Source organism: Rhododendron vialii, chromosome 12a (assembly GCF_030253575.1).
Source record: "Rhododendron vialii isolate Sample 1 chromosome 12a, ASM3025357v1".
Lineage (NCBI taxonomy): Eukaryota > Viridiplantae > Streptophyta > Magnoliopsida > Ericales > Ericaceae > Rhododendron > Rhododendron vialii.
The window spans coordinates 1,083,976-1,110,734 of record NC_080568.1 but is presented as its reverse complement, the minus strand read 5'-3'; the positions used below and the strand labels follow the sequence as shown (position 1 = coordinate 1,110,734).

General features: G+C 37.8%; 3 protein-coding genes across 4 annotated transcripts; 1 reads left to right on the top strand and 2 right to left on the bottom strand.

The window, feature by feature from the left end:
- Positions 1-11,470: 11,470 nt before the first annotated feature.
- Positions 11,471-14,812, bottom strand: LOC131311808 (probable cinnamyl alcohol dehydrogenase 1). The gene is made up of 5 exons (XM_058339386.1): positions 14,478-14,812; positions 13,844-13,957; positions 13,249-13,479; positions 12,266-12,551; positions 11,471-12,099 (listed from the first exon to the last, which is right to left on the bottom strand). The coding sequence occupies exons 1-5, from the start codon at positions 14,558-14,560 to the stop codon at positions 11,752-11,754; spliced, it is 1,062 nt and encodes a 353-aa protein (XP_058195369.1). The 5' UTR covers positions 14,561-14,812; the 3' UTR covers positions 11,471-11,751.
- A 1,101-nt stretch (positions 14,813-15,913) lies between these two features.
- Positions 15,914-19,179, top strand: LOC131311812 (uncharacterized). Of its 2 annotated transcripts, none has more exons than XM_058339391.1 (3): positions 15,914-16,048; positions 16,773-16,993; positions 18,838-19,179. In XM_058339391.1, the coding sequence occupies exons 2-3, from the start codon at positions 16,776-16,778 to the stop codon at positions 18,920-18,922; spliced, it is 303 nt and encodes a 100-aa protein (XP_058195374.1). In that variant the 5' UTR covers positions 15,914-16,048; positions 16,773-16,775; the 3' UTR covers positions 18,923-19,179. The 2 variants fall into 2 exon arrangements, with proteins under 2 accessions (XP_058195374.1, XP_058195372.1); XM_058339389.1 differs by lacking the exon at positions 15,914-16,048 and adding an exon at positions 16,067-16,157.
- A 1,045-nt stretch (positions 19,180-20,224) lies between these two features.
- On the bottom strand, positions 20,225-25,603 carry LOC131311811 (probable cinnamyl alcohol dehydrogenase 1). Its single transcript, XM_058339388.1, has 5 exons — positions 25,221-25,603; positions 23,565-23,678; positions 22,799-23,029; positions 21,731-22,016; positions 20,225-20,797 (listed from the first exon to the last, which is right to left on the bottom strand). Exons 1-5 carry the CDS (start codon positions 25,301-25,303, stop codon positions 20,450-20,452), a joined length of 1,062 nt encoding a protein of 353 aa, XP_058195371.1. The 5' UTR covers positions 25,304-25,603; the 3' UTR covers positions 20,225-20,449.
- Positions 25,604-26,759: the final 1,156 nt, after the last annotated feature.

Sequence of the window (26,759 nt, the reverse complement as noted above, 5' to 3'; positions counted from 1 at the left end):
ATTCTTTCAACTATACATTTACATAATTTTCCAAGTGTCATTAACTTCTCAAGTCTTTTATCCATGAGCTTTTAAAAACAATATACTGTAAACTCATTACTTATAAGAAATTCACCCAAACAATTTTGTACATGCATTAACTAATCTAATACCCGTAATAGAAAATAGTAAATAAGTGTTAACAGTCACAATGCAAGTCATTAAAGATCACTAATCAAATCCAAGTTAAAAACGTGTTCTGTCCCAGGGAGGAGGCTCGCGGCCGGGAGGTCCCATGTAGCGTGTGCGAGTTTTGATTTGGCGGCCCAGATCGACATCGAGTATGCATATGGGTTTCAACGTTCGTTCCTAAAATCTACGTTTCGTCGATTGGGTAATGAGATATCGACCTTAATCCTTAGAGTTCTAGCTAGGATTTTAAAAAGAATGGAGATGATCGGCGGCGGCAACGGAACGATCTTCTTCTTTCTTCTTTCTTCTTTTTCTCTTCCTCCAGCAACCTCTCTCTCGGCAAAATAAAAAAAAAGATGGTGGAGGATGATGGTGATGACCACTCTCTCTCTCTCTCTCTCTCTCTCTCTCTCTTGTTCTCTGCCGAAAGAAAAAAAAATGGGAATGGGGAGAGGCTTTGATTTCTTTTCTTTTTTCTTTTTGCTAGGCAGGCTTTGATTTCTTTTAGGAGAGTAACATAGAGAGGTGGGAGTGTGGGAGGATAAGGGTGGAGGTGATGGAGTGTGGGAGGGAAGTGGAGGTTTAGTTCCAATAGGATTCTAGTTAGGGTTTAGATAGGAAGGGTAAGGGATGAATGTATAGCTCTAAAGATAATATATTTCGTATACGATTTTCTAAGTAATATCAATTATACACTGTTGAAAAATGTATGCATTATAATTTGTGAAAATTTATATGCATCTCTATTAATTATTTTGATGATTAATTCAATGATATTTTTATTCGGCAAAAACAAAATTATCGAAAAGTCGATTCCCGAATTAAATATTTTCGTGACCTTGAAATATAGCATAAAGTCTCTTGGATTCATGATTTATATTTACAAAGACTTTATTGAGCTCAATACATGCTTTAACGGATTTATTTAGATGAAATTGTGAGCCACAGGTTGACGAACCGGCTGACAAGCCGGCTGTCTGAACAGAAAGCTGTGACAACCGGACGACCACCCGGATGACCACTCTTTCAAACGGCTAGTTTCAAACGGCTAGGAAGCATATGGATGGCTATATAAGGCATCAAGAACTCATTAATGAGTAGACATACACAAGCTACAACATTCCATATTATTGCAAGAGCAAATTCTCAAAAGATCAAAGCCAAAAATTCTCATTGTTCTTCCACTTTCATATTATTCTTGAGAGAAAATTTGTACAAGTCGTGAGCGATAATTTTCATACCTTCTTCACATACTTGTATTTCCTAAGTGAGTGTTTGAGTCAAACACTTGAAAGCTTAGAAGACCAAATTCGGGTTGGAATTTGGGTGTTATTGTTTTTGAGAAGTTTTCGGAGAAAATTCTTGCGGTTGTGCTAGCTCCTCGGGAAAGCTAGAGGCATTCGGTTCTTGTAAGCACCCGCAAGACTTACAAGTTGTAATCTTTTAAAGATTAGTCTAACCTTCAAGTAATTGCTTGAGGAGAAGTGGAGTAGGGCCGGACCGTGGACAAATCCGGACCGAACCACTATAAACGGGTTCTATCTCTCTATCTCTCTATTTTGATTGCATACTTATTGTTTGCATATATTGTTAGAGATAAATTTTTATTGGTAATTATTACTAGCAATCCTATTCACCCCCCCTCTAGGTTGCATAATTTGGGTAACAATTGGTATCAGAGCCTCGGCTCTTGTTTGTAGATTTAACCATCTAAGAGTTAAGATCCATGGCAACCACTAGTAATGTTTCTTGTATCGAAGGTCAATCGTCCAATAGACCTCCCTTGTTCACCGGAGAAAATTACTCTCATTGGAAAAATAGAATGATGATCTTTATTCAATCCACGGATTATGATCTATGGAAAATTATCAAAAATGGTCCCATTATTCCTACTAAGAAAGTTGGGGAAGAGACTATGCCTAAATCAGATAATGAGTGGAGTCATTTGGAAAAGGCTTCAATAGAAAAGAACTATAGAGCTATGAACCTTTTTTTTTGTGCTATTACTCCCAACGAATATGATTGTGTTTCCGCGTGTGAATCGGCTAAAGAAATATGGGATAAGTTAGAAATGTCACATGAAGGAGATAGTCAAGTTAAGGAGTCCAAAATTGATATTCTTGTGCATAGCTATGAGCTCTTCAAAATGAAACCGGATGAATCTATATCTCAAATGTTTGCTAGATTTGCTAGTATTACTAACGGTTTAAAAGCTCTTGGAAAGAATTACAGTCAATCCGAAATGACAAGGAAGGTGCTCCGTTCCATGCCAACCAATTGGGACACTACCACCTCCATCATCCTACAATCCAAAGATTTCTCAACATACACGATGGACAAGCTCATGGGATCTCTCATGACGGAGGAAATGCATCACAACCTCAAGGGTGAAAAAGAGAAGAAAGTTAAGGATCTTGCCTTCAAAAGTACAACAAGCAAATCAAAAAGCAAGGAGGATTCAAGCAACGAAAGTGAGGATGATGAAATGGCGCTCATCACAAAAACGTTCAAGAAACTCCTCAAAAATAGAGCATCTCGCAAAGGCAGAGGATTTTCAAGAAAAGATGGAGGCAAAGAAGAAAGTAGCAAAAAGGATCCAATCATTTGCTACGAGTGCAAGAAGCCCGGCCACATCAAAAGTGAATGTCCATATGCCAAAAAATATTCAAAGAAGGACAAAAAGAGAGCTATGATGGCCGCATGGGACAATAGTGACGATAGTAGCTCCGATGAGGACGATGAGCAACAAGAGGTCGCTAACTTGTGTTTCATGGCCATCGAAGAAAACGAGGTAGATCTCGACTCATCCTATTCCTTTGATGAATTGTTTATTGCCTATAAAGAGTTGAAAGTTGAATTTGAAAAGGTTGTTTCTAAAAACAAATTTCTTAAAAAGGTTGCTAAAGATCTCTCACTAGAAATGGATGATTTAATTGAAGAGAAAGATATTTTGGAGGAAGAAAATGAAAGTTTAAGAACCTCTTTGGCAAAAGAAAAAGAGTATTTGAAGGATACTTCCAAAAACGAATCTTTAGAAAAACAAATTGATGATTTAACTAATTCTCTTTCAAAACTCACTAATGGAAAAGAAAGTTTAGACATTCTTCTTGGAAAACAAATGATTTCTTTTCACAAGGCCGGAATTGGTTATAATCCCACTCAACACAAAAATCTTTTTGGAAAAGATGTTCCTCCTTCTAGCCATTCTAAATTGACATGTCATTATTGTGGTAAAATTGGTCATATTTCTCCTACATGTCCTATGAAAGGATACTCATCTTCTAATGCAAAAAAGGTTTGGGTTCCTAAGAACCGTATCAATGCTAACCTTCAAGGACCCAAGATGATTTGGGTACCAAAAGTCAAGAATTGATGTGCTATTGTAGGTATGCTTCAAAAGTTCTCTCAAGGAAGGAAGTTGGTACCTTGATAGTGGATGTTCAAGACACATGACCGGTGACAAGAGGGCTTTCAATTCTCTTTCGTCTAAAGATGGTGGACATGTCACATTTGGAGACAACAACAAAGGCAAAATCATAGGAATCGGTGATATAGGTAATTCTCCTATTATTGAAGATGTTTTACTTGTTAGTGGTTTAAAACACAATCTTCTTAGCATAAGTCAATTATGTGATAGAGGAAATCGTGTTATCTTTGAAAAATCCAAATGTATCATTGAAAATGTCAAAAGCAACAAGACACTCTTCGTTGGACAAAGATTTGAAAATGTATATGTTTTTAATCTCAATGATTTAAGTAATTGTGATATAAAATGTTTTTCCGCTTTGAGTGAAAATAGTTGGCTTTGGCATAGGCGCCTAGGACATGCAAGTATGGATGCTATTTCAAAACTCTCTAGAAAAAATTTGGTAAAAGGTCTTCCTAAAATCAAATTTGAAAAAGATAGACTTTGTGGTCCTTGCCAACAAGGAAAACAAACCAAGGTTTCTTTTAAGTCCAAAAATGTTGTTTCAACTACTAGACCTTTGCAATTACTTCATATGGATTTGTTTGGACCAACTCGCTCTCCAAGTCTTTGTGGAAACTATTATTGTCTTGTTGTTGTTGATGATTTCTCTAGATATACATGGGTGATGTTCCTAGCTCATAAGAATGAGGCTTATCCTAATTTCACTAAACTTTGTAGAAGAGTTCAAAATGAAAAAGGCTTTGTTATTTCTAACATTCGTACGGATCATGGAAAAGAACTTGACAATTCTTTATATGAAAAGTTTTGTGATGAACATGGTATTGGTCATAACTTTTCCGTACCTCGTACTCCTCAACAAAATGGAGTAGTAGAGAGAAAAAATCGTACTCTGGAAGAAATGGCCGGCACTATGCTTTGTGAAAACTCTTTGCCAAAATATTTTTGGGCGGAAGCCGTTAATACCTCATGCTATATTTTGAATCGAGTTTTAATTAGGCCTATCCTCAAGAAAACTCCTTATGAGCTTTGGAATGGTAGAATACCCAACATTAATTACTTTCATGCCTTCGGTTGTAAATGTTATGTATTAAACAATGGAAAAGATGACTTGGGTAAATTTGATTCAAAATCGGATGAAGGCATCTTTATTGGTTACTCTCTTACTAGCAAAGCATATAGAATTTATAATAAGCGCACTAATCTTGTTGAAGAATCTATTCACGTTTCCTTTGATGAATCTAATCCTTGTGCTACTAAGGATGTTGTTGATAATGATGACTTAGAAATTACACATGAGATTCATGACTTGACAATTCAAGAAAAAGTTGATGGTGATACTCAAGTAGAAAGCTCTCAAATCAAAGAAGATGAAGTTATTAATCAACCTCAAGATGCCATGGGAGACAACCAAGATCTTTCCAAGGATTGGAGATTCGTGCAAAACCATCCAAAAGACTTGATTCTTGGAGAAGTTTCGAAAGGGGTAACCACTCGCTCGTCTCATAGAAATTTTTGTGAAAATCAAGCTTTTGTTTCTCAAATTGAGCCTAAAAACTTTCCGGAAGCTCAAGATGATGAAAATTGGATTTTGGCCATGCAAGATGAGTTAAATCAATTTGAAAGGAATAAAGTTTGGGCATTAGTACCTAAGCCTCTTGATCACACTATTATAGGTACTAAATGGGTTTTTCGTAACAAGCTAGATGAATCCGGAAATATTGTTAGGAATAAAGCTAGACTTGTTGCTCAAGGTTATAATCAAGAAGAAGGTATTGATTTTGAAGAAACTTTTGCACCGGTAGCTAGATTAGAGGCTATTCGCATATTGCTTGCCTTTGCATCTTTCAAAAATTTCAAGCTTTATCAAATGGATGTGAAAAGTGCATTTTTGAATGGGTTCATAAATGAGGAAGTTTATGTCAAACAACCTCCCGGCTTTGAAGATCATGTATACCCCGATCATGTTTTTAAACTCTCAAAAGCTCTATATGGTTTGAAGCAAGCACCACGTGCATGGTATGATAGACTTAGTTCATTCTTGCTTGACAATGGCTTTACTCGTGGAAAAATTGATACTACTCTTTTCATTAAAGCCAAAGGTAAAGATATGCTCATTATTCAAATATATGTTGATGATATTGTCTTTGGTGCCACTAATGATAATATGTGCAAAGAGTTTGCTAAGTGTATGCAAGGTGAATTTGAAATGAGTATGATGGGGGAGCTTAACTTCTTCCTCGGACTTCAAATCAAGCAAACTAATGAGGGGATCCTAATCAACCAAGCCAAGTATGCGAAAGAACTTATTAAGAAGTTTGGCATGGAAGGATCAAAGCCAACGAGCACACCAATGAGCACATCAACTAAGCTAGACAAAGATGAGAATGGTAAGGCCGTCAATGAAAAGATGTATCGAGGTATGATCGGCTCATTACTTTATCTCACTGCAAGTAGACCGGATATAATGTTTAGTGTTTGCATGTGTGCTAGATTTCAATCATGTCCTAAAGAATCGCATTTAAAAGCTATTAAACGTATCTTTAAATATGTTGGCGGTTCTCATGACTTAGGATTGTTTTATCCACGTGGAGTTGCATTTGATTTAATTGGTTATTCGGATGCGAATTTTGGAGGTTTCAAAGTTGATCGTAAAAGTACAAGTGGGACTTGCCAATTTCTAGGGCACTCTCTAGTGTCTTGGCATAGCAAGAAACAAAATTCCGTAGCTCTATCTACCGCCGAGGCGGAATATGTAGCGGCCGGAAGTTGTTGTGCCCAAATATTGTGGATCAAACAACAAATGGAGGATTTCAATTTGCAATATGATCATATTCCTATTAAATGTGATAATACTAGTGCAATTAGCTTAACCAAGAATCCGATTCAACATTCTCGAACAAAACATATTGAGATTAGACATCATTTTATAAGAGATCATGTTCAAAAAGGGGATATTGAACTTAACTTTATTAGTACCGACAAGCAATTGGCGGACATTTTCACAAAACCCCTTGGTGAAGAACAATTTTGTTTCATTCGACGAGAACTCGGCATGTCTAATCATTTATGAAAAAGTTGTGTTCTTGATGTCAAAAGTTTTTTTTTTGGATTCAATGTTGAGTTGATTGAATTCGTAAATATCATACTTGATGGAGAGTACAAATGATCTTGATAAAGAAATCACCCTCCAAACATTTTATCATATGATTCATTTTCCTGTGTTTGGTATGCAGAAAAACAGTTTTATGGTCTTTAATGCTACTCCTCTTAAACGTTTTCTGGACTTAACCTGCATTTGTCAGTGTAGAGACCCGTATTTTATTTCCATAATTCTTTATGTTTTATTAAGGCATGAGTTGTGATATAAAATGGAGAATGAGTTCGGATGTCGAATGTGCTAGAATTTAGAAGTTCGGAATGCAAGTGTAATATGCATGGGTGTATAAGTGAAGGTGTGTGTAGGGGATAATTCTCCCCCACATATATTTCTTTTCTTTTCCGGGCAGACACACACACGTTTCTCTCTCTCTACTCCCTCGACCGACTCTCTCTCTTTCTCACCTCTCCTCCAAACTTCTCTCTTCGATTTCATCGCCTTAGAATGAGATTTCGGAAAAATCCCAAGTACTAAAGTTGTTCTACGCGACGAGATCTTCCTATTGATCGAAGAAGAATCATGATCGGAGCACTTTGAGGTTTCCTCCATGTTCGGGCTTGCTTCTAACCCTCGAGGTAGGGATCTCCTACCTTCTTTACATGTTTAAGTGTTGGTTAGATGTACAAGAATCAAGTTTGATCATTTATTTTGAGTCTTGAACAAATCTGTTATATGCTGATAATTTCGTGGGTTTTGGAAATCTGTCTTTTGGGAGCCCTCTGCTAGAAATCACTGGCATTTGTCATGATTAAGACCTCAAGGGGCGGGTCAGGGTCGTGACAGTCAGTCGGATGTCCAAGCGGATGTCCAACCGGACGACCGTGAGGTTGAGACTTATTCAAGCTTTTGCGTTGCTAACTCTGATTTATTAAGTCTGTTACACTTAGTTTGTATGAACTTCATGGCTTAGTGCTTAAATTGTCTCTTATATACTTCGCCGATATGAATTTCTTGTCTCTAAGCTTGCAGGGATAATCATTCTCGGTAATACCCCTCGCATTCTTTAAAAAACTCTCTTTTAGGGGGAGCATGTATTAAGGGGACACAACAATAAACACCCAAACACAATTTTCTTCCCCTATTCTTGCTCTTTTCGGCGCCACCCCTATTCTTGTCCTATTCGGCGCCGCATCCCCTATCCTATCTCTATTCGGTGCCGCATCCCCTATTATCTCTCTTTCGGCGCAGCAATTCAATCAATTCGGCGCACCATTTCAAACAATTCGGCGCAGCATTTCAAACAATTCGGCGCCGCATCTCTATCCCTTATCCTCAAACACTTCTCTCATACTCTATAAATTCAACAACACTCTCTCTATCTCTTCATCTATCTATCTTTCCTTCTCTCTCGGCCTAAATCTCTCATCAAGCAATGGCAAACATACCGCAAGGGTTACCGTTTGAGTTTTACGAAAGAGATGCCGAACGAGCAGAGTTCAGGTTGTTTATCCAAACCATTTGGATGCAACTCTTTATCTTCATTCTGCTGTGTGCGTTACTTACCATGAGAATACCACCATGGTTCGGATGGAATGTAAATGTGGATACTCTGTGGTATTGGATTGGCATTATAGCTGCCGTTGTAGCAGCCATTATTCGAGAATACGAAAATCAAGGACGCCAAGCTCTCAATGAACGAAGATAGAGTGCTACAGGGCAAGAGCGGCATGGTGCTGGAACCATGGCCCTATTGTTTTTCTCTTTTTAGTTTTTTTTTATGATGTCACAGGGGGAGAAAAAAGCCAAGTTTTAATTGATCTATCTTGCCATTTTGGGCAAATTTAAAAAATTGCTTGCTATGATCTGATGATTATTGCTATTACTCGTTGATCATAGATAACTGCTTTGGTGCATGTATTAAGGGGGAGATTGGCATAACTCCTACTTGAATAAAAACTATCATTTTGTGTCATCATCAAAAAGGGGGAGATTGTTGAAAAATGTATGCATTATAATTTGTGAAAATTTATATGCATCTCTATTAATTATTTTGATGATTAATTCAATGATATTTTTATTCGGCAAAAACAAAATTATCGAAAAGTCGATTCCCGAATTAAATATTTTCGTGACCTTGAAATATAGCATAAAGTCTCTTGGATTCATGATTTATATTTACAAAGACTTTATTGAGCTCAATACATGCTTTAACGGATTTATTTAGATGAAATTGTGAGCCACAGGTTGACGAACCGGCTGACAAGCCGGCTGTCTGAACAGAAAGCTGTGACAACCGGACGACCACCCGGATGACCACTCTTTCAAACGGCTAGTTTCAAACGGCTAGGAAGCATATGGATGGCTATATAAGGCATCAAGAACTCATTAATGAGTAGACATACACAAGCTACAACATTCCATATTATTGCAAGAGCAAATTCTCAAAAGATCAAAGCCAAAAATTCTCATTGTTCTTCCACTTTCATATTATTCTTGAGAGAAAATTTGTACAAGTCGTGAGCGATAATTTTCATACCTTCTTCACATACTTGTATTTCCTAAGTGAGTGTTTGAGTCAAACACTTGAAAGCTTAGAAGACCAAATTCGGGTTGGAATTTGGGTGTTATTGTTTTTGAGAAGTTTTCGGAGAAAATTCTTGCGGTTGTGCTAGCTCCTCGGGAAAGCTAGAGGCATTCGGTTCTTGTAAGCACCCGCAAGACTTACAAGTTGTAATCTTTTAAAGATTAGTCTAACCTTCAAGTAATTGCTTGAGGAGAAGTGGAGTAGGGCCGGACCGTGGACAAATCCGGACCGAACCACTATAAACGGGTTCTATCTCTCTATCTCTCTATTTTGATTGCATACTTATTGTTTGCATATATTGTTAGAGATAAATTTTTATTGGTAATTATTACTAGCAATCCTATTCACCCCCCCTCTAGGTTGCATAATTTGGGTAACATACACATAATAATGTATTTTAATTAATTAATCTAACTAATTATTGAATTAGTATTTAACATTTCAAATTTGTATTTAAAAAAAAAATAGGGCAAAAATACGGGTCGTTACACTCTCGCCTAAGACCCGTTCGTTTTGGAATTTTGGTTTTGGATTTATAGGTAATGAGTGTAGAGAGAAATAGAGTAATGATTGAAAATAGAGATAATGATTGAAGAGAGAAATATGAGAGTAATGATCGAAGAGAAATAGGATAATGATTAGAATCCAAAATTCAAAACCCGGTCTAATTGATTGTGCAACATAAGAGCTAGCTAATTAACCTCTTGCGACTGGTCACAAACCTTTGTCTTTCTCCTTCATTTGAAACATGCTGCCACTGAGAACGGAGTGGACATTAAGTTCTGTTCAAGTTTTCTTATTTAAGTTTTTGTGCCGAGGAACTCTACTCTAGGTCTTTCAGGATGCACCCGCCTCGACGGGAAAATAAATCCAGATACATGCATGCAACAGTACGAAAGCCACATGTAACGGATAAGTCTGGGCGTTTGCAACATAAGTTGGAACACAACTACACTAGAACATTGAGTTCTGTTTGGTGTTGCTTGATCGAATTATTTTGCTATGTTCTCATTCTTCTCTCTCTCTCTCTTTTGTTTGTTAGGCGCCTCGGACCTTGGCATGCAGTTTTGAGAATGCAAAGGAAAGTAAAATTCATGCGACTAGTGAGTATTGTATCGAGGAGCCTTGAAGTGCGATAAGGATCCAGAGGGAAACGTTGAACTTGATAACAATTAAAGAACTTGGTTTGGATGATCGAGTGTGGATAAACGTCATGCATATATGTTGTTGGGTTTTTGTATTTAAATGCTTTTTGCTCAATACCAGTGTAGTTGTAACTTGGATTCGGGAGCTTGACTTGTTTTGCTGAAGAAATGAACAATTTGGCATTGGAAAACTGAAGAACATTAATTGTTCTCGGTCGCATCTTATCCTTATGGCATTGGTGAGACGTCGTATCTCAATTCTTTAAGCGATTATGTCTGATTTCAACAGAAACACAGTTCCTGAACTGGTAAAGAATCTAGGCAGGCATGGTACTTTCCAGTTTCCTGGCGCTGAATGTTGCGCATGCGCAAGGAAATCTCTAAGCACGAGAAGGAACTTTTCAGAAAGCTTAAGGAGGAGCTTGTACCAAAGGTTATATTGTACTGTAGCTTATAGCGTCTTTCTAAGGGAAGCCCTATCACCAATGCACCGTCTTCGAAAGCGCCTGAACCTGATTGAACGGCCCCCCACATTTCATCACAGTCCATTCGGAGCTCGACGTCTTCCATCATATGAGAAGATCATATGTGAAAAAATGAGTCGAATTATTTCTTTCCGGTGGCTATGATTTAGGACCCGAGTATAGCGTGTCGATTGAGTCCATAATGTCCTGTCCTTTTGTGTCTTCAGTTTACGTACTCGGAGATGGTGAATTCGATTCCATTTTGGTTAATTTTCGGCCCTCCAGGGGATTATGGCTAGGCGATTGTTGCCGGCCCTACCTATTTCTTTCATCGTGGTTTCTCGCGGGCTCCATCGTTAAGCCACCTACTCAGTACTCAGATGAAGTTTGCTTACTGCTACATTAGAGTGCTGAATTGTGAACTTCGTATATACTAGCTACGATATAGCAATAGCAGCCTTTCAGAAGTACATTGGACAGAAAGCAATTGTAACTTTACTTGTAAAAACCTCCTTATCCCCACACATTTTGAAGCAACACAAAGCAATTGTTTCACCCTGGCAAAATGAAGATAGGGAGGAAACAAAAGAAACATTGCAATTCCACTGCTAAGGATACAATGCAGCTTATTAGGCTATTAGAACTATTAGGATCAAGGAAAATGAAAGCGCAAACCGAAAAAACCCGAAACATGGAAAGCCAAAAGAAAATAAACCGTATCGGGACTCAATGAACCTCAGATTCATGTCGAAGGGATGACTTGTTCACTTTACTTGAGACTAAAATAGCTACTATTAGGACATGATAAGATGAGATATTCTGCACAGAGCAAAGTTGGCAAGTTTCTTGAGGATTGTCTTTCACTTCAAGGAGTTCTCGATGTCGATCACGAAACGGTACTTGATGTCGCTTTTTATCAACCTCTCGATAGCTTCATTCACGTACTGAATCGGGATGATTTCGATCTCTGGGTAAATCTTTTTGGCAGCACAGAACTCTAGCATTTCTTTTGTATCCTTTGTACCACCTGACGCACTCCCCGAGATTGATTTCATACCGAGAAGAAGGCTCATGGGACTGAGCTTCACTTCGCTGGGGGCACCCACCAAGACAAGGACACCCCCAGTCTTCAACAGAGACATGTATGGATCAAATGGGTGAGCCCCTGATGCAGTGTCAATTATGAAGTCCAATGACTTCGATACTTCCTGCAAACCAAGGTATCAATTGACCATTAAGTATGCCTTCTTTGAAACAAAATGATCACAGATGAATCCAGTTGTTCATTAATGAACTCGCTTAGTTAGTCTTTCTTCTCCCAAGTTCAGAATGAATCATAACTTCGAATGCCAAAACTGAGTTTATCAATTTTACCTGCATCTCTTGTTGATTAGTTGAGAGCACAAATTTGTCAGCTCCAAGCAGATTCAGGGCCTCCTCTTTCTTGGATATGCTGGTGCTGAATACAGTCACATTCAGACCAAAAGCCTTCCCAAACTTGACAGCCATGTGGCCCAGACCTCCGAGCCCGATCACACCAAGTGATTTTCCAGGTTGGTTCATCTTGTGGCGAACCATTGGGGAGTAAACAGTAATCCCAGCACACAACAATGGCGCCGCCGATGCTAATGGGTAATCTTTTGGTATTTTGAAGCAGTACCTGCACATTCAGTACCAAACAATCCAGATCACGTTCAAAGCTAAAGCTAGAGTAACGTAATGAAAGGACGAAATGACATGAAAACCTTATTATATGTTGTCCTGTAAGAAAGTTGTGGGACCATCGACTTTTAACTCGCAATACGATTTTTATTCTTTCATAGTTGTTATCTACAAAGTTAGATTTTTATGAAGATCTCAAGATCACACGAGTTTGCACGACGATTGTACGATATGCATTTCAATTTCTCACATAAATGATATTGTATTGTCAGATGTACACCAATAAGCAAGAAATCTTTAGAACCACCACATATTTGTCAGGTCGCTAACTTCATTGCCTTGGACGAGGGCAAAGCTGTGCTGCCCACAACGCCTCCAAATTTTGAATATCACATCGTAAAGTTTCTAAGTAGCTTTGAATAGTTTGTGAATAGGAAATTGACTCTAGAATTTAAGTAAGTTAAATTGGATGTGTGTATTCTAGTCACTGATAAAAGGGCAAAAAATAGATAATATATACACTAAAGAAAATAATTCTATATATGCCGAGGATTTATATTTCTATTGATGAAATTAGTTGACTGAATCAGTTGGCTCCTCCCCGCCGCTGGACTCGAAATCAGTCAAAGTGTGCGTAAACTAACCGCCGATTGTGTTATCGAGCAAATAACAAAACATAATTCTTTCTCTCTTACCTCTCGTGAACAACAACGTAAGTGGAAAATCCTCCTCTAGTGATGGTACCATCCACATCAACATGGTTGTAAGTGAAGACAGCACCCTTTGAGCAATAAACTTCAAATCCATCGTTACAGTACTCACAATCTCTGCACGAATTCACATAAGTTCCCACTCCAACATGGTCCCCAACTTTAAAGCCCTTCACATTTGACCCCACCTCTTTCACCAATCCAACAATCTCATGCCTGATCAAATCCAAGAGATCTTAGAACTATGTATATTCAGATATGTCAAAAGCAATACTATTAATTAGCATGTAGTGATGTAATAACTGATGAAACTTCTTCCGTCCCATCTCGTTTTTCTGTGTTTGGTAGTCGTGTCTTTGATCGGATCAATAAGTAATGTGTTTAATTTCTTGAATAATTATTTAAAACATATTTAATTCACCAATCAGAAGAGCGGATTTCCTAGAAATTGTTCACGGAAGTAAATAAATTATTGACCCGATGCAAGGCATGAATATGCAAAGAGAGCCGAACAAAATGATACAGATGAAATGTTTGTTTTACAATTATCATGAAACAGAAGTCACACATATATACTTACCCAGGCACAACAGGATACTTTGCATCTCCATGTTTGTTCCTAGTCCACACGACTTCGGCGTAACAAACTCCGCAGTGAGTAATACTAATTGAAATGTCATCAACTCCAATGGCCCTGTTTCACATTGTTAATTAAGTCCTCTTGGTTAAAAAACAATTTATATTCTCGCAGAAAATTCGTTAGCTTCAAAATACAGTAGAACTCATGGCAAACACCATTATATATCTCTTATAACCAATTAACTGTCAATAATTAATAACTATTTAGACTGTGAATATTCTGCATGTTTTTTCTGTACGTATTTCCTATTGCATGATCTACGTCACGTAATTCGCGTGCACATGCGTGAGCAAGAACGGGAGCTCAAGCGTGAAAGTGTCTTCCAAACACATTCCTAGCTACAAAAATCGATCTGTGTGAGCAAGAATTGAGACAGGAGAGCAGGTGATGGATAAAATGTGACTATAAGTGCATGAGAGAAGTTTTTGGATCATCGAAGGATCGAAGTTGTCACAGATAAATTTAATGTACTCCACAATTTTAAGGTACTCTTTTCCCTTTTTACCATGACAATAGATAAATTAAATTACTATTTCAGCACTAATATTTTCATTAATCGTATGTGTAAGTATACCTGCGGCTGAAATGGAAAGGTGATAAAATCCCAGACAGATCTCTTGCTGCGTATCCAAGGCAGTCCTCTTTTGCAGAATCCATTTTCGGAGAGAGAGATGGTTGTAGGATGAGAGAGAGAGAGAGAGAGAGAGAGAGAGATGGTTGTAGGATGAAAAAGGAGAAGGTAATTAGAGGTAAAAGTAGTGGGGGAAATTGGAGTTAATTCACGTCAATTTATATAGAAAGAAAGAGCTTGATCCACAAGACAAATAGGATTGACAAGTACTAGCTAGCATAAAGAATAGACTATGGTACCAAGGCCATACGTCGGCACTGACTTCATAAATGTGTAATTTCTCAAAAAGTTGCGTCGGCACTGAGACTTTATATATCTGTAATAATTTCCCCCAAGAATACAATGGGTGCACCATTTGATGTGCTCCAAATGTACACCACAGTGTTTGTGAGACCCATTTCGGGATCCCGCACTAAGAATTGTAGCCGTTTAATTTGTTTAATTGTATTAATTTAGTTTGTTTAAAATAATATTTTATAAATTTCTGCAAAAAAAATTAGCTCATTTGAATATTAATAAAAACTTATTCGTTCTATTTTTCTCCTTGTGAATTTGGAAACGAAAATCAATCAAGTTCTTACCGATATTGGAATAAGCTAATTTTTTACATAGACTTTTAAAAACATCGTTTAACTAATTGAACGACTTCGATCATTTGTATGGAACTCTGAAATGAATCTTACACAATCTAGTGTAAATTTTATGTACATCCAATTAAAAAAGAGACTATGAATATAAAAAAGAATTAACGTTAAAATCATTTCCATTTCTTCTCTAAGTTCGAAAAGGACCTTGCACCAAATACACTAGGTTCACTCTAGAGAAGTTCAAATGGAAGGTTGACATTGTCGTCCAATTATAAGCGGTCTTATCTTCCGTCCACCAGGCGTCCACCAAGCAGAGAATAATATGCTAATAATTTTAAATAAATTTAAATATTAATGTATATTTTACTGATATTAATATATTTTTACAAATATTAATATTTTTTTTTTGGATATAAATGTATCTTCCTTTTTATCTATTATCCTATTCTTTTTTACCTATTATCCTATATCTTTCGGGCGGAAGTTAGAATAATCGAATTGGAAAAATCTTTACTTACAGAGGTTATTTACGAAGGTCAATCTCGACCGTCCAAAAGTGTTTTGAACGATCCAGATCAAAGAAAAACTACAAACGGTAAGAGATATACCGGTCAAAGATTAAAAACATATCTCAATCGTTAATTGCCGAAATAAATGAATGAGATTGCGCGGTCAAAAATTAAAAACTTATCTTAATCGTTAATTGCCGAAATAAATGAATGAGATTGCGCATTTTCCGAGAACACCACGATTCCTCCCTGATAGTTTCTCAAAATCAAATTTATAAGTTACGTGTGAATGAAAAAGGTGCAATTAACGGGAGTAATTTCTCACAAGGAACAAATTCTTAGGGTTTTCTTTCTTTGTAATCGTCGCCCACATACATCCCAGTTTCCACGCGATTAGAACCCGCCCAAAATCGAGCAGGTACCTCTCTCTCTCTCTCTCTCTCGTTTGTATCTCTTTTTGCTGTTATTTATGCTTAATTTAGATGCTTAAACGTGGATGCTATCAATTTAACGCAGATGCAGTAGTAGTAAGTTATTACCATTCTTTAGGGTAGGCCTTCGTAGCATTTCTTTGGGGGGCCTGAAGCAGTTGTTTCTAGGATTGTATCCTGGCCCTGCTCTGTGAAAAAGAACACTGCCAAATCCTTACTTTCGATTATCTTTCTTCCTTGTTCAAAACAAGTTGATGTTTATTCTTCTTTGTTAGTACTGCAAATTTGCGTTACAAGTCCTTACGTTGTTTAATTCTGGAGATTGTGATTTACTATCTACCACAGAAGAATCCTTTTACTTTTATACTTACAGTATCTTGTATAAATCATAGTCCCTGTAAACCCGGCAGTCAACCCGACAGTTGGGTGGTTGTACTTAGGTGCAATGAGGTTGCGGGTTCAACTCTATAGGAAAAACGAAGATAAAAGAAAACTTCCTATAGAAAGGATTGAGTTGGGGTTAGGGTATTGTAACTTCTTCTGGGATATGACAACAGAAAAAATTACAGTAATGTATAGATACTCTGGTTGACGGATTGAGTTGAGTTGGGGGTGGGGTTATGTGACTCTAAAATGTGACCAATTTTTTTTTACAGTGACTCTATTTCACTGGCATGAAAGAAAATGTGTGTTGTTTGAATTTGGACACAGAGAATGAGCATCGGAAGCCTGAAGAGCTTGGTGGCTGAAGCCGCCATTAGAGGTGTGGCTGAGGCGAGGGCAAGGATATTTGGTCACGTACTTAACCCAACAGGAGAGAGATCTCCACACAAGATCCTACGCAAGAAGCTCATTGGTGAGAAAGTCGCGCAATGGTACCCATATGACATCAACAAAGATGATCCCCTTGTGATGGCCAGAAAAGAACAAGAGTATTCTCTCTCTCTCTCTCTCTCTAGACACATGCTTGTTCACACTATATACATGGGAACAACATTGATGTAGTCAAAATCTTTCTTTTTAGATAGATAGATAGGTATGAATTGGTTTCTTTTATAGGACTCCAGTGTTTGTTGGGAAGATATAATTCTTGGGGATTCGTAGCTTCTCTAACATAGCTAGTGGGAAGATTGTCTTAGGCAACTTCTTGTACTTAAAGCAGTGGGTTTCTCTTTAGAATGGTTAAAAATATTTCTAAGGTACCAAGTAGGTCGTCAAAGTTGTTAGGAAAAGGTATGACCAGTTACTTTCCTAAGCATGCTAGACTCAAGAAGGATAACGAGTCAGAAAACATAGGCAGTTTGAAATTCTCCCTTTCTGCAAATGCCTTTCCTCTTCCTGAGTCGCAGTGGTTGGCACGGAGACACGACGCTGCTGCTGCAGATGTCAACGTATTGGAATCAAACCGTATAAATGGAAGCGCTAATGGAGTATGGGAAGTGAAACCAAAACAATCACTCATTATATATGCACGAAAGTCAAGGAAACTGCATAAAAAATTGTATGTCTCCCTAATCCGAGTAAACAAAAGTGGAATGAAATGCTCCATATATGTAAAGATCAATGATCGTGTATTCCTCCTGCTCTAGCTACATCATGACACAAAGTGGTGTGGCTATTGTGGGCAAATCTATTGTGAATATTGACTTTTTATTCTTGGCTTAGTTGTCAAAGTTGCTGGATGTAGTTATAGTTTGGTACCCTGTGCAACCGGCAATAGAGTTGGACTCATAGCATAAGGTTGTGTATCATAATTCGTTCAGTGCAGGTTCTGCAAATCTGTAGAAGTAGAGGGGGAAAGTACAATCAGTAGTTAGGGATAGAAGAAAATAATCACAAGCTCATATGTTTCGTACAACAACAACATAACAGAACCCATCTAGTACCCAATTATTGGGGGTATGGGCGGGGATGATTGGAGACAGACTTAACCTTTGGCAATAAATGCACAAAGTGGCTGCTCTCAGAATACCACTGAAACAGTGGCCCCCCTAAACCTCCAAGAACCGAGGAGCTACAGGGACGTTTTGTTGTAGAACCATGCCCCCAAATCAAAGCCAAATGGCATCAAAGAGGGCAGGCCTAAAGACCCAAACTACTGAGCTTTGGCAATAAATGCACAAAGCTCATATGTTTCGTGATATTTGAAAATATGGGGAAAAAGATTTATCCTCATTGTCATGAAAGAGTTTTAAGTAAAAAGTTGATTGTAATCTCTAGTGCACATTCTTTCTTTTATCCAGGGAATGAGGATCACATTAGAATTGGAATGTGCTCGGGAAAAGAAAGTTGGTTGGGAACTTGAGATAGTTTGTCAATTTCTAGTGAGAGGTAATGGGCAGTAATCTACTAACGAGTGACGAGGATGTTAAATAATTTGAGTTTACCCCCTTGCTGATGGAAAATGGTAAAATGATGGTCATGACTCATGAGGTTCCTTTGCCGATCTCTCTCTCTCTCAAACACAAACACTCAATTAGGGTCTTCTACTGCTACAGAGGGCTACTTTATCCTGGATTCTTTTTGTGTTCTTGTAGAGGAGTTGCTTGCATAAAGAGAGGAAGAGTGGAAATCTTTTGATTATTCATCAGTCTAGTTCTTGGAAAAGATTAAAAATGAAGTTTCCTTTTGGGTTACTTTGTTTATTTTCATACATGGAGAAATTGGTATTGTCTGTATACTGTGAAATAAATCTTACTGCATTGTCAGAGTTATTATATGTGCGGCAGAAAAACTCATTGCCATGATTTCATCTGACCAAATGCACCTCATGCAGGCGATTATCCAAGCTTGAAATGTTGAAGCGTCGTGGAAAGGGACCCCCTAAGAAAGGCCAAGGAAAGCGCTCAAAACGTAAATAGGTCGCCTCTGCAAATGGCATGGGAACAGGATTATGGGTCAACTTTTTGAAGTGGACTCATTTGTAGTTGTTGCAGAGTCGGGGTTTAATGTTTCAGGTTGACAGAATGACATCTCGACTTCATCATTTAAATTTTTGTTCCATTCTCCCATTCTCTGGAAAAGAAAACACTGAGAATAGTAGTACTGAACATGAATATTCCTGCTTTCTTACTTTCATATGCTAGTAATAAAACAAAAAGTGGAGACATTTTGACAACGACGACGATGATGATGTTAACATTGTTGTCAATTGCGTTATGGGTAATTGTTTTTTGATGGGCGTGTTTTGGGTAAGTTAACGAGCAAAACAATCTATCAGGGTGGTATATGCACTTATTTTTGGAAGATTAAGAGCTGAAGTTCGACCTGTGCATGAGGGCTATAAATTATGATATACTCCGTATTCATATTGAGACAAATCCTATTTAAAGATCTGAGAAACCGTATTTGAAGATCTGACAAAGTTTTTGCAGATTAAATTCTAGCCAAAACAGAATAAACATGATGGAGCTTCAACTAATGGGGCTCCTGTTGTTATGCAACCCAGGATAAGTAGACGCTTTACAAACTTACAGAAGTTTGTTATGTGGGGTAACCTGGGCAGGGCCAACAATGGACCCATCCCGATGTCTAGACCTCCTGGTTTACAGTTGATCGCGGACATTAAACTGTTTCACAATCCTGCCCTGTTCTTTGCTTTTTCCTCTCTTTTGCCGAAGAAGTGAATGGTAAGCAGCCAGAGCCAAAAGGGATGAAGCAAGAAAGCCAACTCCCTTAGGAGGCAGTGTCCCCATATAACTGAAGGAGCGATATTCAGGTAATAACAGGCGAGGCACTGTTGATAATGAAAGGGTCCCTAGCCTATGCATGTGTACTATTGTTTCAGATAATGAGGGGTGAGGTGGTCATTGTGAGATAGAATTCAGAGGTCAACATGTTACAAAATGTTGATGTTCCACTAGAACCCCATGTTCCACTGTAACACACTTTCGGACACAACTGAATCTGGGACCGTTCTATATGTGTTGAACTTCTTGGACACAGCTTGCTTTAATATTGTGTTGTTAGAATTGCTGTAATTCAAACATTGATCATTTGAATGGAATATGTAGATTGTGATCTCCTGTGCCTTTATTCTGGTTATTCTTCTGCTGAAGTTTGGGTGATACTGATTAGTTTTGTGATTCAGATGTGCTGAAGTCCATTTCATACGGACTCGATGTTCATTTGTACTAGTATATCAAAAAATGTACAAAATGTCATTTTTCTGTATTGTTAAATTTTTCATCCCCTTAACTTTATTACTCGTTGATATCTTGTTCCCAGTGAAACCTTCTCAAGAGGAGTAATATATGCCAAGTACAATGCAAATTGTTTTCTGTGTGCAGAATGAACCGCATTATTTAGGCTTAATGGCTATAGTTACAACACGACAGAGGAAAAGTAGTCGAAAGGGAGATTTTAATTAATTTTCTTGATGCTGTCTTTCACTTTAAGGAGCTCTCGATGTCGATAACAAACCGGAACTTGACATCGCTCTTGATTAGCCTCTCGATGGCTTCATTCACGTGCTGGATTGGAATGATTTCGATCTCTGGGTAAATCTTGTTGGCAGCACAGAAGTCTAGCATTTCTTTTGTATCCTTTGTACCACCTGCCGCACTCCCTGAAATCGATTTCATCCCGTGAATAAGGCTTATGGGACTGAGCTTCACGTCGCCTGGGGCACCCACCAAGACTAGGACACCGCCAGTCTTCAACAGAGACATGTATGGATCAAAAGGGTGAGTTCCTGATGCTGTGTCGATTATGAAGTCAAATGACTTTGAAACTTCCTGCAAAAAAGGGTATCAAGCAAGCATTAATTGAGCCTTTTGTTCCTAAACGATCATTTAAGCTGGCTCGGCCAGCTTGTATAATAGGCAAGGGAAGGTTCAATTCGTAACAACTTGAGCAATTCAATTTAGCGGAAAAAGGGAAAAACGGCCAACTCAGATAGATTTAGCGGTCTGCTATGCACACTCGGTGTACATGAGCCATATGGCATTGAGATGATTATTAAAAAATGCGACTATGCTGGTTGACACTATGGTTGTACTATTGTGGATACATGTTATCGAAAATAAGAGGTCTGTCAAGACTACTCTTATTGTCTGGCCTCCTTTCGAAAGGGTATAGAACAGGGGGCCAAATGATAGGAAAAAACTATACTGCAACAACTCACACTGTCACAGCCGTCCTCATTCTTTTTCTTTCTAACTCGGAATTCCATTTTCCTTTTCGTCTCGCTTCCTCGGATTTCATTATCGATAAGTAGGGCAAGTTGTCTTTCACCTCCTTTGTTCGTTCCTTGCAAACAACTACATTTTCCTCAGTCCTACTTCCTTGCAAACAACTACATTTTCCTCAGTCCTACCAGAGATACGACACCGTAATACCTGAAAAAGAGAACCCTTTCTTATAACGAGCCATTTTGTATAACTGACGGAAGGCGTGTATGTATTACGGGTGTGAGACATGAGGGGCCACTTAAACATGTTTTGGGCATGTATTCCCTGATATGTATCACGGTCTCCCTTTGCCTCTATGTGCCTCTGTCAATGGTCCGAACTGATAAAATTTGCCTGATAATCGTCAATGAAGGGAGCTCTGGTTTAGAGTGTGGTCACACAACCTAAGGTTGCAGCTGGTGTCGGGATCTATTCCAGCCTTTCCAGGTACCCAAAAATTTATGTAGATATTGATCAAGATTATATGATGCATTTTACCATCATCTCTTGTTGGTCAGAAGAGATCACAAATTTGTCAGCTCCGAGCAGATTCAGAGCCTCCTCTTTCTTGGATATGCTGGTGCTGAAAACAGTCACATTCAGCCCAAAAGCCTTCCCAAATTTCACGGCCAAGTGGCCCAGACCTCCGAGCCCGATCACACCGAGTGATTTGCCAGGTTGGTTCATCTTGTGGCGAATCATTGGGGAGTAGACAGTAATCCCAGCACATAGCAATGGTGCTGCTGATGCTAATGGGTAATCTTCTGCTATTTTGAAACAGTACCTGGATATTATTCAACACTAGCTAGCTAGATCATGTCCATCACTAATACTATATAGGGGTCTTATTTTTCTTCTTGAGATGAAAAAGTAAAAACAAAGAAATGGAAAACTGAAAGTAGAGTTTGGTTGCATGTTTTAGATTAATTCCTTTTGTGGAAAAACGGAAGAAATCTCGATTGTTAAGGCTCTGTTTGGAAAAGTTTTTATTTTTGGTTTTTTGTTTTCGATGTTTTTTGAATAGACACCATAAACATGTTTGTGTTACTGTTTTTTGTTTATAAAATACATAATCAATTCTACCAATTTACAGAAATTCTAGAAAACACAAAAATTGCTTTTTCATTTGTTTCGAAAACACTTTCGGCAGCTCAAACAATAAATAATCAAAAACTATTATGGTCACCAAACATGCTTTTGTTTTTATTTTTTAAGAAATAAACAAAAGCTTATTTCTTGTTTTCCATAAACGAAAAACAAAAAACTAGCAATTTTACCAAACAGAGCCTATTTATTCGTATTTTGTTTTCATAGTTTTTTCTTTGGACCCATTTTTGGAAAACATGGAAAAAAAGAATTAGCTTTTCATGCTCTTAATCTGAAAATAAACTTTGCTAAGCTAAATCTAAGAACGACAACCAACAGAGCCGTCCATATTTTTTGCATGGACGGTCTGGATGGGACCAACACCCATGCAGACAGCATGGGTCGACCTTGGGTTCATTCGTTACAGGTTACTACTAATTAGCAGTAATAGATTGAGTGATTAAACCCTAGCTAGCTCACCTCTGATGAACAACAATGTAAGTGGAAAACCCTCCTTTAGTGATGGTACCATCCACATCAACATGGTTGTAAGTGAAGACAACCCCCTTTGAGCAATAAACTTCTAACCCATCTCCACAGTACTCGCACTCTCTGCACGAGTTCACATAAGTTCCCACTCCAACATGGTTCCCAACTTTTAAGCCCTTCACATTCGACCCCACCTCTTTCACTACTCCAACCAACTCATGTCTGATCAAATAATCAAAAAACATTTAGATGAACAATAAATAGATTGAAATTATTCGAAGGAGATTTACTTATTAGTATATATAAGGCTGCGTTCTTGTAAACTTTTAGGTCTGAAACTTATCTTGATGTTTTTTTTACTTTTTGTTTAGCTTTTCGTCGTAATTTTTGGGGTTAATCGTTAGACTCGACAAGACGAATCGGAAAAATATATAAATATGAACCAATGTTGGAAAAATTCAGATAAGATTGCACTTTAGACAAATAAGACAGTTGTTTGATAATTTTTCGTCTTTAGTGAACTTTTTTTTTTCCTTTCCGTCACAATTTTGTACTTTTCAAATTTTTCTCGTCAAGACAGATGGTTAATTCAAAAAATATAACGTGAATCTATCAAAGATTCAAAAAACACGAACAGAACACACAAAACAAATAAGAAAAATAAATTTACAAGAATGGATCAAGTCTAAGAAATGATTAACCGTGAAAAATGTGGATTTTCACTATGCACAATATTGGAGCCAGTACATGTACTTACCCCGGCACTATTGGATACTTTGCATCTCCAAATTTGTTTCTAGTACACACAACTTCGGCATAACACACTCCACAATGTGTTATACTAATTGAAACATCATCATTTCCAACAGCCCTGTAATTTCCAGAGTATTAATTAGGTCTATAGTTAGTGAAGAGTGATGCAAGTTCCAATTTTGTGTCTATAAGTTCCGAGAATTAATCGAGGTGCATGTAAGCTGATCCGAACACTCTTAATCATCAGAAAAAAAAGAAAAGAAAAAAGAATATGAATTAATAGTAAAGACTGTGTAGATCGATTAAAGATTTGTTCAACCCATTGGTACAAGGGAAAAGAGAATATTTGGAACTTTGCCCCGCAAATCCTTGATTGAGAAACCTAAGGATCATTGACCGAATTATCCCTTCGTTGTGAGGTTTCATAACCAATTTTGCCTGTTGTTGTATTGAGAGTAGCTTCACCAATCCTAATTAAGTGGACAAGACCAAGACCAGTTCAGTTAGGGCCGGTGAGCTCAAGTTCAAAGCTGATGATTCGAGTCGTTTCTTTTTGTTTTGCAACTTTTTATAAATCATTTGTAATAAATATAAAACCATCGTATGATTACATAACCACATGTTTTTAACTTATGTGCGCTCCTGAATGTCGGCACGTTTATGTTCAAAATCATAAGCATGTTTTCCAATTGTTTAAAAGATAACCAGGGTGAATTATAAATCATTTTTCTTCGCGGTTTGATATAGATGGAAGGATCTACAAACTCAATGGCTTAAGTCCTTCAAATTCCAAATTTTAAGAAATGCGAACATTTTACAAGGTTTTTTTTAGGTCCTCAAGTAGACTCTATAAAGTCTGCAACAAGTACGAAAGCACCCTTCAAATTTTTTTTCTCTCTCCCTTGAAATTTGACATATAGTTAGCCTAGTACTTCGGGTTTGTGTTGTGCACCTCACTGCACAGTACCGCGTTGCGCACCTCCGACCCGTCGGATCGTGCATCTGACGGCTCGAATCTCATCTCGACAAACAACGATGGAGAGCCGTTCATTGCCGAGATGAGATCCAAGCCGTCGGATGCACGATCCAACGGCTCAGAAATGCGCAGCACGATGCTGCGCATACCACTGCACAACACCATCCCCGATTGTGCTTGTGTCACCCCTTGTAGGTTGGGTAATAAGTACTATTTTGTAGGCTTTTGCGTCCTATGTACAAATTCTATCGCCATATATAGGGTTTTTGTTTGGGACTGTCCAGTTTTATTATGGTACAACCCAGTTTAGTTTAGGATCAAAATCATTCATTTCATAGAACTCGTCGATTACATAATCCATCTAATTAAAAGTAACATGATCGAATATCAATAGATACATGATCAAAACAGATTTATATAAGGAAAATGATATGACAAAATAATTTGAAACTTAAATTGCCCATTTTTATTTTTGCACATATATGTTTCTGTTCCCAACAGTATCTTTATCTTATCTTTTTCATGCTAGTTTTTGAAGTATGTGGTGGAGAAGCTCTAAAATTACAGTACTCGATCAGTTTTTAGTATAATTCAGGTGTCTCTTTACTACTAATAGTAAGATACTGTAGTAACATTTGCAAAAAACGACAGAAGGAAAAAAAATGGCTAGGCAGTCATAAGTACCTGCGGCTGAATTTGTAAGGTGATAAAAACCCAGATGAATCTCTTGCTGCATATCCAAGGCAGTCCTCTTTTGTGGAACTCATTTTGAGAGAGAGAGAGAGAGAGAGAGGGCTAGAGAGTTGGGAAAAGCTGGGCAGCTGATGAAAGAAACTTTAACCCCACTCATAGCTCAATAAATGAGGCAAAGAAAGTGGTTGCCTTAGATAAAAAGTGGTTGCCTTAGATACTATTTCTCAAAAAAAATTAATGGGAAAATGGGTTGTCAAATTCAAAGTTTATTATGGAAAAAAAGAGAAATGACTAGATGGTCAGAAATGAAAAGGAAGTTGCCCAATTATCAGAAATCGATATATAGAAAAAAGGCCACAAAGGAGAAGAAACAAGCGATAAAAGGAGAGGAAAAAAAGGGCATTTTGTATTTTCTAATTAGTGGCATCATAAAAAAATATGGTTAGATCAACTAACGGCAGACGGACATAGTGACATGGGAGGTAGTAATTTGTAATGTGACTATAAGTTAAGGAGGGAAATATAATTTCTTACAATCACAGGTATGCATCTGTATAAAATGTAACCCCTCAATTGTTAAATTATAAGATATTATTTACTTAGCCGACCGTCGTTATAGTATACTACCCCTCAATTGTTAAATTGCAAGATATTATTTACTTAGCCGACCGTCGTTATAGTATACTAGCGCATTCTTGTTCCCGTGTCGGAAGGCGCGGCTTGACAATTTGCACACGCAAAATTAATATGAGCTCATGTATTAGAGGAGCATATAGTGAGAGAGAAGAGAGAGTGAGTGTGTGTGCACGCGCGCGCTAAGTTAGCATTATTTGTGGTTGGTTGTGGAAAATCTTTGTGTACAAAGCATTGATCCAACTCCATTGGTCGATTAATGTGGGACGTTTAACATTATGAAATTGCCCTCGGAAAGTGGAAACACACCTTTTTCTTCTCTCAACAACTTGACAAGGAAGATTCTAGAAGGATTAGGTGGAGGATTGCCTATACCATCGGTTTAAATGGACAGTGCCGGCTCAAAGATATTTATAGCTCAAAGCGGAAGTCCTAATATGGGGCCATCTATCTCCGAATACACATCTTTGTTCGAAATTTTGCAAAAAGTTGAGGGAAACTTAAGGAGTGGAGATTCGAATCCAACTTCTAAAGCATCCAAAGAACCTAACTGCTACACCACCAAAAACATGTTACTTGAAGGCATTGGAACTCATTATTGCCCTTATTTAAAACTATAAACTGTGTATTTTGGGGCCCTCTTCGGGCCAAAAAATTGGGGGCCAAAACTAACGGCTTCCCCTTTAAGCCGGCTCTGAAAATGGACAGGATATGATAACAAAACTCGAAGGTAAAAATCAAATTGGTGCAGTAATTTTTATATGTCCAAAGGCAGAACAATAGTAATTACTGACATAAGCTCACCTCATTTCAAGGTGCACTTTCAGATAAGGAAAAAAGTGCAGTTTTAAGCCTCGAATCATACTCTACAATGAAGCTCACTAAAAATAGTGGTGA

Excerpts from the sequence above, each read along its gene's own strand:
- LOC131311812 (XM_058339389.1), top strand. The coding sequence starts at position 16,113 with ATGCTTAAACGTGGATGCTATCAATTTAACGCAGATGCAGTAGTA. Across the intron at positions 16,158-16,772 it reads TTAACGCAGATGCAGTAGTA|AGAATGAGCATCGGAAGCCT; the intron begins GTAAGTTATTAC and ends ATTTGGACACAG. Across the intron at positions 16,994-18,837 it reads ATGGCCAGAAAAGAACAAGA|GCGATTATCCAAGCTTGAAA; the intron begins GTATTCTCTCTC and ends CACCTCATGCAG.
- LOC131311811 (XM_058339388.1), bottom strand. The coding sequence starts at position 25,303 with ATGAGTTCCACAAAAGAGGACTGCCTTGGATATGCAGCAAGAGATTCA. Across the intron at positions 23,030-23,564 it reads AAGTATCCAATAGTGCCGGG|ACATGAGTTGGTTGGAGTAG; the intron begins GTAAGTACATGT and ends TTATTTGATCAG. Across the intron at positions 20,798-21,730 it reads CTGACCAACAAGAGATGATG|GAAGTTTCAAAGTCATTTGA; the intron begins GTAAAATGCATC and ends CCTTTTTTGCAG.
- LOC131311808 (XM_058339386.1), bottom strand. The coding sequence starts at position 14,560 with ATGGATTCTGCAAAAGAGGACTGCCTTGGATACGCAGCAAGAGATCTG. Across the intron at positions 13,958-14,477 it reads CCTTTCCATTTCAGCCGCAG|GGCCATTGGAGTTGATGACA; the intron begins GTATACTTACAC and ends AATGTGAAACAG. Across the intron at positions 12,100-12,265 it reads CTAATCAACAAGAGATGCAG|GAAGTATCGAAGTCATTGGA; the intron begins GTAAAATTGATA and ends CTTGGTTTGCAG.